General features: G+C 40.4%; 1 protein-coding gene, 1 long non-coding RNA gene and 1 pseudogene across 3 annotated transcripts; 2 read left to right on the forward strand and 1 right to left on the reverse strand.

The window, feature by feature from the left end:
* Positions 1–1,691: 1,691 nt before the first annotated feature.
* On the reverse strand, positions 1,692–8,380 carry LOC113572273 (gap junction Cx32.2 protein). Of its 2 annotated transcripts, XM_081717182.1 has the most exons (4): positions 8,188–8,380; positions 7,442–7,512; positions 3,176–6,673; positions 1,692–2,919 (listed from the first exon to the last, which is right to left on the reverse strand). In XM_081717182.1, exon 4 carries the CDS (start codon positions 2,909–2,911, stop codon positions 2,171–2,173), a length of 741 nt encoding a protein of 246 aa, XP_081573308.1. In that variant the 5' UTR covers positions 2,912–2,919; positions 3,176–6,673; positions 7,442–7,512; positions 8,188–8,380; the 3' UTR covers positions 1,692–2,170. The 2 variants fall into 2 exon arrangements, with proteins under 2 accessions (XP_081573308.1, XP_026857489.1); XM_027001688.3 differs by lacking the exon at positions 7,442–7,512.
* On the forward strand, positions 6,683–10,256 carry LOC145658701 (uncharacterized). The gene is made up of 2 exons (XR_014124468.1): positions 6,683–7,517; positions 8,112–10,256. It is a non-coding gene; the product is annotated as an uncharacterized LOC145658701 (long non-coding RNA).
* Positions 10,257–10,400: 144 nt separating this feature from the next.
* Positions 10,401–11,120, forward strand: LOC145658733 (gap junction Cx32.2 protein pseudogene; annotated as a pseudogene).
* The last annotated feature ends 1,266 nt before the right edge of the window (positions 11,121–12,386 follow it).

Raw genomic sequence — 12,386 nt, forward strand, 5'->3', positions numbered from 1 at the left:
ATAAATCCTCCTCCACAGAGGAGAAAGCTTTGGACAAAGCCTGAATTTAAGCATATGAATTATAATTCTATAAATTCTAGCTAGTTAGCCAGCTATATTACCCCATTTATGTCAATCCTTCCCTCACGCTTTATCACCTTTCTTGATTGAGGTCTACAATAAGAACATATGTAATATCATTTTTATCATACTCAGATATCTAGCAATTCCTATGCTCACCGTCTCAGTAGTTGTTAACCTCAGGTGACTCACCCTGAATGACGCAGACTGAAAGGTTTGTAAGACTCTTGGCTACAACAGATCTATACACTCACTTGTGCTGTAGGAAACAATACACCAAAAAACTTTCAATCAGAAATTTTAAATCAACATGTCAAAATATGTGCTGAACATATAAATGGTATACCATTCTTCATAATAATTGTCTGGCAGTCCATGGTCCAATTACAGTATTTAGTGTGGATTGTAATCCACCAACCCCACCTAACCCCCCTGAGAAAGTCCATCTAACCCTAGGATCTTCATTTCCTGTCAGACATAAGCCACATTTTCTGTAGCGTGTATCGCATGCTAGGCCATTATCATATGAACATATCCTGTCAATACCTCCCGTGGCCTGCTATTTCTCACTAATTTTTTGTAGAAATATCTTACAGAGTAGGTTGGATGTCAGTCAGTAGAGAATTGATCAAGGATAACACACACAAGATACTAAAACATTCATTGCTTCTTCCAGCAATAATGTATAGCATCAGACACCCATAGCGTCAGACTGAATGTGCGAGATTCACAATATTTAACACAAGGAAAGGTGTGATTTAAAAGAGCAAGGAGTCCAGATCATAAGAAGAGATTCCTCTCCTGTCATGTGGTCAACAAGAGCGATAGATGTGAAGCCATAAAGGTTATAAATGAAATGTTTGGGTCAGACCATCTAACCCCACTCCCTTCCCCAGGAGACAGGCTCCAGCAGGCTCTGTGGGAATCAAAACGAACCCATGTACTTCTGCCTGGACAAACTGCTGTCAAAAGAAACAGCAATGTGGACCTTAGACTTAACTATTGATTGCCAAAATACTCACATGGTCTTTCATTTTCTGGTCTACTTCTGCATTAAAAGGGTAAATTACCTTTATTGTATTTAAATGTTTTTATGTATTTGGTCTTTTTCAGGTTCAGTTTTTGAAGTTTTAATCCAATGAAGGAAATAAACTAAAACTTAAAACCTCTTACACAAGTCTTACAGTATTATAGATCTTTCAGCAGTATTGTCCACCATTAATCCCATAATATACACAACTAAGTAAACATGTACTGAAGGTTGATGACGCTAGATATTCATCTAGCGCCTCCTAGTGGTAGAGCTAATCACTACTATTTTTAATGCATTCAAAGTACGGCCATTATTAATAATGTTACGATCTTTAGTAGCAAATAAAGATGAAAGAAAGCACTTAACTTCATTATGCTTACACCTTCATGTACTCATTAGTCCCATATCTTTTACTCCTAATTTGCAGGCTTACCACTAAGCAAATCTACATAAACTAACTAACTAAAATATTGTCTTCCTTATTTTTTGAAACACAAATGTGGACACAACCATTTACTTCTATTCCAGTGGTGCTGACATTTCAGTGATTTAGGAAAAGAGGTTGTGTTGAAATTATGGTTATGAGGAAGAGAGAAAGTAATGGAGGCTTTTGTTTAATCACAGATACTACAAAATTAAATAGTGTGCATATGACAACTGTATGTTTCAAATAATTTTGTATTTGCCTCTGATGGCATTAAAAAAGCAGAAATATCTAAACAATTGTAAAAAAACCCAAAAAGTGACATTTAAATACATTTACAAACATCAAATAGTGAGACAGAAACAATATGCAAGAGGGAATTATTCATTTAGACCTTAGTAGATTACTCTCTCCCTTTATTTATTGGGATTTTTTATTTTATCACAGACATCCAAAAAATCTTCCTATCAGTTTTAGTGCCATAGTTTCAGAGCTATCTTGTTAATCTGTGCATTAGAAAAGCAGCAGTGCTCAAAATCTGAAGAAAGCTCATGAACTTTCTCACTGTGGAGCCATTCTCTCTTTTCTATTGTCCTCTAGTATGAGCAATTACAGAGCGGTTGAAGGCAAAAGCAAAATGGTTGAATTTGATCTCAGCAAAATGTCTCTGTGGTAAAGGATTTAGGTTGATCATTTGAAATCTTTGGTGTCCGATATCTGAATACAGTAGCGTGACCAATCAGATAAAATATCTCCCCTATGTTCAAAACTAGGGACACGCATGCCACCCCCAGCATGAACACGATGAAGATGGTCTTCTCTGTGGGACGTGACATGAAACACTCCACACCAGGAGAGGGGCAGGGATCCTTATTGCAGGAGATCAAGGGAACCATCTCGAATCCATATAAAATGTACTGGGCTACTATGAAAGCTGCTTCAAAAAGAATAGTCACCAATATGCAAGTTATGTAAACACAAAGCAGGCTCCCTTTGTAACGAAGCTTGCCGTTGTTTTCAGTATACTTTGGTTGCCTCATCCCCTTCTTCACGGCCTGGTTCTGGAGCTGATCTCTGAGCTTTTTTTCTTTGTGGACAATGGCAAGTACGTAACCAAGGTAGACTAGAGTCGGTAAGGACACAAAGAGGATCTGGAGGACCCAGAAGCGAGGGTGTGAGATGGGGAACGCTTGGTCATAGCACACGTTCTTGCATCCTGGTGTCTTGATGTTGCAGATCATGTTAGACTGTTCATCCCCCCACACTTTGTCTACAACGGCACTAAGCACCATGATTCTGAAGATCAGGAGTACTGTCAACCAAACCTTTCCTATGTTGGTGGAGTGGGACTGGACCTTATCAAGGAGTTTGGAGAGAAAGCCCCAGTCTCCCATGATTTATACTGAAGATAGAGGAAGGTATAATTAAGACCAAAACAGAAAATCAGAAATCTGTAAAAAATAAATAAATAAAAACAGAATAACTAAATAAAAAAAACAGAACCTGTGTTCTGTTACTACCGGTTTTAAAACTTTAGAGCCTTTAAGAATTGTAAAGGATGACTTGTGTAATTTAATTTAGTTGTTCCTGTAAACTAATACACAATAATATGACACAAACACATGATTTCAAATATTGGCATCAAATGGTTTGCTTACCTTGTACTACAAGTGTACTATGTTTTAATGGTGCAACCAAATCCAATATGACGGGTAGAGATTGTATCTAGAATCATTTCCAGTTTTATAAATTCTTCTGTACATCACAGTAAGTGTCCACCCACAAACAGCTAAGCAAATCATTTTGTTAGCACATACATATACCCCTACACACTGTTACTACCCTTTTTTTTTTGCATGAGCTCATATTTTGGAAAGAGTCAGTTTCATCAAATACCACAGACACAAGAAAAGACACAGCTCAGAATTAAACTGCTTCCACATAGCACAGCCCTTCCTGCTTGTCCTCTAGGTAAGAATATTTAGGGGTAACAACTCTGCAATATGACAAATACAATAAAAACATAGTAATATTTGTGCACAGGCTTTAAAAAATGTACAAAAAATATGTATAATGAAAAATTTTGCAGACTTTACGCCAGCAAAGGGGAATATTTTCATATGTTGAAGAAAATTAATTGGGAGTGGGAGGTGGATGCAAATGCTGAGAGGAGCAAGATTTATCAAGGGCAAATCCAAAAATCAGTCAGTAGAACGGTGCAGGGTCATATTGGCAACACGCACCGATCCAGGAAACGTGATAAAACAGACAGTAACACATGAAAACCAGGATAATAATTGAACAGGCTAAATAGAAAATGTACAACACAACACAATACAACACAACACAAACCGAGACAACACAAACCGAGACAACACAAACCGAGACAACACAACATGGTCTAGGACAAGTACACAACCACGGCTAGATCAATGACCAGCGACGAGACTGAACAAACGGGGTTTCAATACACGTACTAACGAGGGGGAAACAAGTATCGGGTGAAACTAATGAGGGGTGGGGAAAATTAAACTAAGGAAAAGATGTACACGGAAAAGAAACCAGGAAGGAACAAAGACACAAGACAGGGTTGCCAAGGTGACAGGGATGAAAGGGAGGGGGCAACTGTGACAGTACCCCCCAAAACAAACAACAACAAAAAAAGCATGCGGCACCAAGGCATGCCAACAAAACATAAAACAAAACAGGACCAGGAACAAGACTAGACACAGACAGGAACAGACCAGGAAAGATGACAGGGGCAGGAACTGAAAGAAACCCAGCAGCCAAAGCAGGCAGAGAAGTAGATAGAAGCAGGCACAGAAACAGGTACAGAACCATGGCCGACACGAGAACAGCACCAGGTGCAGACACCAGAATAGAAGCCCACACAGGAACCGGTGCAATAACAGGAGCAGACATAATTGACAATACAGACAGAGCAGGCACAGGACGCAGGAGCAGGAGGAGGTGCAGGAACAAGAACAAAGAGAGAGCATGAGAACCAGGAACAGGACACAGAATGGAAACAGACTGAGGATAAAAAGGCCAGGAGGGAGGATGAGGAAAAACAACAAAAGACAATTGACAAGGGACGACTGGAGGCACAGAAGGACGCGAAAAACAAAAAAGGTAACACAGACCAGGCCAGGGACAACAGGGCAGGAACAAGAACCTGACATGGGCACGGGAACAGACACATGAACGGGAGCAGGGACAGAAACATAGCAATACACAGAAAAAGCCTCAGAGATGGGCACTGCGACAGGCACAACAACTGGGGCAGAAACCAACCTGGCAGAGGGGAAAAACAAAAAACCAAGTAAAAACAAAGGAGGATGCAACAATGGAGGCTAGACAGGAGTCCCAGGAGACACAGACGGAGGTGGGACGGGCGGGAGCCACAGGGCAGCAGCGACAGCCGACACGCAAGATGGGCGGGAAACAACCCTGCAGCAGCAGGAGGCAGGTCTGGGAGCGCGGCCACTGGAACAGGCCTGGCACGAGGCAAGGGAACAGTAACTGGCTGAGTGACGTCTTCCACGCCGGGAACAAGAACTGGCTGGCTGGCTTACGGGACAGCCACTGGGACTGGAGACTGGGTGACCCCAGAGGAACACACAAAACCCACAAAACCCACGCAGCAGGCTCATATGCGCTATGGGAAGCTCACAGTTGTGCTCAAGAGCACACTGAGTACCAATGATCATCTGTGCATTCCATCCGTGCAAGTGAAACTACCTGAATTGTTTTTTGCAAATAAGACGGCCTTGTACGCACAGTGCCAGGGCTTTTGCGGTCTCTGGCTTGGTGAAGTTGAGACAGGGCAAACTTGGACTATGTGGAAACAGTTTTTTTTCCAGCAGAACTACTACAAACCAGAGTCTTGTTCTCTTGCTGTGTGCTTAGATGGCTGGTCATTCTGTAACATGGAGCAAATGGGAGGCAGACACAAACAATGAGAAGAGCAAGTTTTTTTTAAGGGCAAATCCAAAATCAGGGTCAGTAAGACAGTCCAGGCTCATATTACCAACCCGTACCAATCCAGGAAACATGATAAAACAGAAAGTAGCACATGAAAACAAGAAAAAATAACTGTACCAACACAGAACACAAACCGAGAGAACACGATATGGGCTAGGATAAGTACTCAACCATGACTAGGTCAATGATATTTAAATGTACTAACGAGTGGGAAACAAGTGAAACTAAAACTAAGGAACAGAAACAAAAAAAGAGGAAGCACAGGGAAAAGAATCCAGGAAGTAAAAACAGACAAGGCAGGGTTGCCAAGGTGACAGGAATGCTAGGTAGGGACCAACCGTAACAACGTGACTTGCAACAAATGTACACTGCCACTCAGGTATCTGGCAATCCCACACTTTAACTACTTCACTACAATTTTGAAAATCTGTCTCTCCTGCATAGTATCTTAGCTGTTCCCAGGACTTCAGCTCTTCTCTTAGCCCTTGGTATTTCTCGAGCTTTTCATGATCCTTGTTCCTGATGGTGCTATTGCTTGGGATCGCTACATCCATCACCACAGCCGTCTTCTGCTGTTTATCCATCACTGCTATGTCTGGTTGGTTAGCAATTGCCATCTTGTCTGTTTGTGTCTTGACGTCCCACAGGATCTTAGCATATTCATTTTCCAAAAAATGGGCAAAAATTGTGTATGTGAACTTGGCATTAGGGAAAAAACAGAAAGTAACTGGAATATATAACATTCTTTGCAGAAATATTTACGTTTCATGGCTTTTAAAAAACAGCTGTGCAGGGCCTTTAATGTGGTTAGCATTGCAAAAAAAAAAAAAATTGTAAAATGGCTTGACAATTTTTTGTAAAAATTACTATTGATAGGAATGTCAGCGGATTATGTTCAAGCTCTATGCAAGCTTTTTATCCATTTTTTTCTCACTTGGCAAAATGTCCAGCACAGGGCTTCTGGCCCTTTTTCACTGAAGTGATTCTTCTCACATTATGTTTGAATAATAAAGCATATTAACCTGTATTTATTATATAAATAATAGAAACATGTAACAAGTAAAGGTTACAAACATTTTAATTTAACATTTAACATTAATAACATTTAACCAGTTATTTGCAGGGTGCTGAAATCATGCTTTTGAAGCCATGCACAGATTCCTCATGCAAGCCTAAAAGACATGAGAAATTTGTTAATATTATTTTTTTGTATTATGACCTCTGTCAGAGCCATATATCTGTGGATGGTGTTGAGCAATGTATGTTTTTGGGGGGGAAAAAAACAAAAAAACTACCAGATTTGGTGTGGGGTTCTGCCGCACAAGGCTGTGGGTTTTGATCTGACCTACATTCCAGCATCTAATCTAATGAGAATCAGTGCTTTGTTTGATGTACATTGTCAGAGGAGGTTGAAAGTTTGTTGCTGCATTTTCCAGAAAGCTGAATTCTTTTTTTATGCCATATTGGGTCATTATTGTGTCATGTTAGGCAATATCATGACGCTTGCACATATCCTGAGAATCCTCTCATAACATTTGCACATTAGTTGTGGATATTAACTAAGATTTTGTAAAAAGATCCAGCAATAAATGACAACAAACAGAAATATTCTTGGGTAAATTCTATAATTAACATTTGAGGGTTTTTTTTTTTTATATTAAACATGACAAATTTTTCTGTTTACATGTAATGCAGTAATTGTGTTTCAGCAAATTGTGTTTTAACGTTAATGTTCTCTTATGGACTACAAATAGAACTGCATATCCCAGAATCTTTAAAATTTATTTATTTTTTTTTAACTATTCAAAGTTATATGAAGCGGTGGAAACCAATGCAAACAAACGCGCATGCCAACAAAACCACTTCATCCGGGAAACCCACAAAATAAGGGAGAAATGTGATTGGTCATTTGAAAGAAAATATCAGGAATAAAAACTGACCCTTAGAGCTTTGATGTGGTGTAGAGTCCAAAGATATTTTATCCAGGTGAAGAAAGTTATTTTGCAAAAACCTAAGGTGAGAAGCAAAAATCTTTTCGTTTGGTTGTTTAGAAGTTGTCCTTAACAGAATGATAAACTGATCAGTCATTTGTAATATGTGACTTATTTATTTTGTGTTGTTAACAACTCAACAAGTAATGGGATTTTAGACCACAATATGATTAGTCCAAAATCACTTGGGCACAGATGGTGTCATTTTGAAGTAATTAATTTTGCACATTAAATAAGTGAAAGGGTGTAAGGGATGAAATCTGTCAAGCCGGTACATGCAATAGAAGTTACATTCACAGTCTGTGTTATTGTTCCGTTACATTTTCATTAGTTTGGCTGTTATTATATGGGCATATATTATATGGATGTTTTTAGCCAGGGGCGGGACCTCTGAAGAATTGCTTTAAACGTTATACAATGTTTCCAGTAACTCCTTTCATTAATGACCTCTTTGTCAAAAATAAGCAATATTTAGAAGTGCATTTACAGTATACATGTATATTAAAAACATCCATATGGCATTTGCCAAATGGCGGCGCGGTAGCACGCAGCGGCTACTCCAGGTCCGATAATGGTGCTATTGTGCTACTATCTGTCATCTATACTACTTTTTTTCCAGCAACTTAAACCACACATACATGGAAACAACCAACCTCCATAGCCTGCTACACTTAAGACATAATGCACAAAGCTACCTGGACGACGGCGTGCTTCAGACGCTCTGTGAGCTCGGGTTTACCAGGCCGCAGACCACGGCGTCGCCTAAGTCCGAATGACGAAAGGAGACACACCACAAGCGTTGTGCAAGGAAGCAGAAGCGGGGGAAGCGAGCTGGGATCCGTGCTAGGCTAAAAGCTAATCCTAGCAGACCAGCTCTACCATCTCTATTCCTTTCAAATGTCTACTCCTTGGATAATAAACTGGACTGCATCAAACTCCAGCAGACTACAACGCGAGAGTTCAGAGACTGCTGTTTTAATCTTTACTGAAACCTGTTTTAGCGACAGGATTCTAGACGCCGCCATTCATCTGGATGGATTAGTCTCAATCCGTGCCGATAGAGACAATGCGCTCTCCGGCAAAACACTCGGCGGAGGAGTATGCATTTATATCAATGAGTCCTGGTGTAAAAGCTCTGTGCTTGTCCTTAAGTACTGTTCACCGCTGGTGGAGTTTGCTATTGTCAGATGCAGACCTTTTTATTTACCGCGGGGATTCACCTCCGTGTTTATAATGGCGCTGTACGTTCCACCCAGCGCGAACACACGAGAGGCTCTCCAGGAGTTGTATGGAGCGATTAGTGAACTGCAGAACGTTCATCCAGACGGACTGTTTATTGTCGCCGGAGACTTCAACCACACAAATCTCAAGGTAATACTGCCTAAATTCCATAAACATGAACTTCGCAACGAGAGGCGCGAACGCCCTGGATCTCGTTTACACAAACATTTCCGGTGCGTACCGGGCGAAGCCCGGATACTTTGATCACATGTCTGTAATGTTGATTCCTGCATATAGACCGAGAACTGGTTAGCTGGTGTTAGGTCAATAACCTGTAACTGAATGTTGACAAGACAAAAGAAATGGTTGTTGACTTCAGGGGCTCAAGGCGAGATCACTCACTGCTTGCCATCTTCAGTGGAGATTGTCAAGAACATCAAGTTCCTTGGTGTTCACATAGCGGAGAACCTCACCTGGACCCTGAACACCAGTTCCATCACCAAGAGAGCCCAGCAACGTCTTTACTTCCTTCGGAAGCTGAGGGAAGCCCATCACTCATCCTCACTACCTTCTACAGAGGAACTGTAGAGAGCATCCTGAGCAGCTGCATCATTACCTGGTTTGGGAACTGCACTGCCTTTGACCGCAAGACCCTCCAAAGAATAGTGAGAACAGCTGAGAAGATCATTGGGGTCTCTCTTCCCTCCATCACGAACATCTACATAACACGCTGCATCCGGAAAGCCACCAACATTATGAAAGACCCCACACACCCCTCACATGAACTGTTCACCCTTTTGCCATCTGGAAGAAGGTACCGCAGCATCCAGTCCCACACCTCCAGACTGTGCAACAGCTTCTTCCCAGAAGCCATTAGACTCCTGAACTCTGGCTAACTCCAATTCCAATTCAGATTCCAAAACGGGCAGTTTTATACATGCTTATACACTGTCACATACATACATACATACATACATACATACATACATACATACACTATATATATATATATATATATATATATATATATCTCACACACACACACACACACACACACACACACACACTCTCACACATTGTTTTGCATCGGACTAGTGCTGAAGTCAAACCTCACACAAATAAACTATACGCTCCTGTTGCAGTCTTGCACATTATCCTACTTGCTACTAGAGTACTGTATTAAACCAGCACTGTATTCTGAACTGTTCTGGCTGCTACCGGTGACTGCTATGTTCAGGGTAGCATGTCACTGATTGCTATGCACAACTCGCTTTACATATGCCCAGTACTGTGTACTGTACTAAATAATTGCACTGTCTACTCATTTCGTATTTGTCCTGTCCTGTATTTATTATTGTTTATTTAATGTTTATTTAATGACATTTTTGCACTATATTGGACTGTTTGCACTTGTGTAGCATGTTGTCTGTTGCACTGTTGTTTTTGTGTTGCAGCATGGTCCTGGAGGAACATTGTCTCGTTTTTGTTGTGTACTTGTATATAGCTGAAATGACAATAAAACCTCTTTGAACTTGAACTTGAACTTGCCCACTTCATTTTTACAGAATTGTCTTTGGAGAAATTTTCTGAACAGCAGTATGAATTCAGGCCAGTACTGAAGCCAGAAATTCTACATACAAATGTCCTTTTCATTTGCTCTTTGCAGTAGTTGTGAAGGGCAGACGAGATGGACTACAGGGGACTTGTCGCAAAATGTGTGGAAGAAGTGCTGACCCACTCTACGGTCATTAGCAGAGTATGGCTGACTGTCCTCTTCATCTTCAGAGTCCTAATGCTGATGGTGGGAATGGTGGGATTAACACCCACAATACCTGAAATATCCTGCCACACCCAACAGCCCGGCTGTACCCAGGCCTGCTATGACTCCTTTTTTTATGTCCTTCCCATTCGTTTCTTTTGGACACAGCTCATTTTTGTATCTACCCCCACTGTGTTGTACCTTGCTTATGCAATGCATGACATCTACAGAGCCGGCCATTTTACAGGGGTGCCCCCGAAACATACTAAACCAAAGGCCGACGTGAACGTGAGCAAAAGTGTGCTGTGTGGCTACTTTTCTCAGCTGCTTGTCAAGATCACCATGGAACTTGCTTTCATTGTCGGCCAATATTTTTTATATGGTTTAGTGATGAGTCGAGAGCTGGCTTGCAGGGTATATCCGTGTCCCCACACAGTGGAGTGTATCTTGTCTCGATGCACTGAGATGTCCATCATTTCCATCTACATGTTTGCAGTCGCGTGTGCATCTGTGATCCTGAATGTGCTGGAAGGGATTGTGCTTTTGAAAAGGCTGAGGACAAAAAGAGAAAAATGTCTCTCATCCTCATATTTGACAGATGTCCCAGACAGAGCAAAAGCTTATGAGCTGAAGGAGGTCAGTGACTAAATTATCATGCAATCTACAATATAAGCAAAACTATATGGTTTTATATTTAATGCAAATGATGATTATATTAAAAAAGCACAGATCTTCTGATGATGTCTCAACTGTGTTTAACCTGTTAACATTTTAAGGGTTGGCATATCGAGCTTCACATTGTAATATAGTGCTCTACTGTTCACTGACAAATATACACAACTGAATCCAAGGGTTTTCTACGAAGTCTGTACTCCAGTGTAAATGATCACTATAATTAACCATGTGCAGATCTTATTATGATGAAAATGTTTCCATTATGTTTAAAAAGCTGTTCAAATGGTGTTATGAAGAATGTAGTGTCTGGACTGTGTAGTGGAATAGAAACAACACAGGTATCTGGTCATGCTTTATCAAAACAGGTAACCCAGCAATTAATCATAACTGATTAATGACTCTGCAACATCACAATCACTCTGTTATTACAAAAGATTATCATGCAAAACTGAGTGGCTTTAGTTGATATAGTGTCCAGCCGAGGATGTTGTCTAATGTTGTCTAACCTAGCTATAAACCTTAAGTTCATAATTCAGGTTGGACTTCATTATATATTATTTGACTTCTCTTCATTACTGAGATGACTCACTTGTCCAGGCTCCTGGATGATTATGAGGATATGTGTTGTCCTTTTGGCACAATGTTGTCCAATTAGGAGTATTTGTTATCTGTGTTATTGTATATTATTATTCTGTATCTGCCGCTTAAAGAATTGATGTCTGTTCCGAGCCTGTATTTGCAGCAAGAGTATCTAAAATTTGTAATCTATCCTAGCATGGTATGCTGAATAAAGGTTTGACCATCTGGCTTACAGTCTAGATAGTGTAATGGAAATTTTGTTTTATAATCATGTTTCTGCTTCAGCAGCAGGTTTCATATAGTATGTTTCTGCTTTTCAAGTACACCTATACCTATATTCCAGGAATTGTTGGTTTTTACAGACCAAGGATTAAGGGTGACATATCTGGGGACGGGAGCATCTTATCTGATGTGTACAGTTCCTGTTTTTACCTGCATGTTTAATAAGGCCTGAGCGTGACTCTTTTTGTGCCTCTTACCACACTGCTGTGTGTGAGACTGCAGTGAAGCTACAATAAAGACATGATATAAAAGAAGCCAGATCTCTATAACGTTTTATTTCCAGAATTCCACCACAATAGGGTTTTTTTTTTTTGTTTTTTTTTTTAACTTTTTTTTTTTTAATGGAGGGCAGGTTTGACTGGCCAGCACTCCTTCATG

This window comes from Electrophorus electricus, chromosome 7 (genome assembly GCF_041902795.1).
Source record: "Electrophorus electricus isolate QZ-2024a chromosome 7, ASM4190279v1, whole genome shotgun sequence".
Lineage (NCBI taxonomy): Eukaryota > Metazoa > Chordata > Actinopteri > Gymnotiformes > Gymnotidae > Electrophorus > Electrophorus electricus.

Coding starts and splice junctions, on each gene's coding strand:
- LOC113572273 (XM_027001688.3), bottom strand. CDS start 2,911: ATGGGAGACTGGGGCTTTCTCTCCAAACTCCTTGATAAGGTCCAGTCC.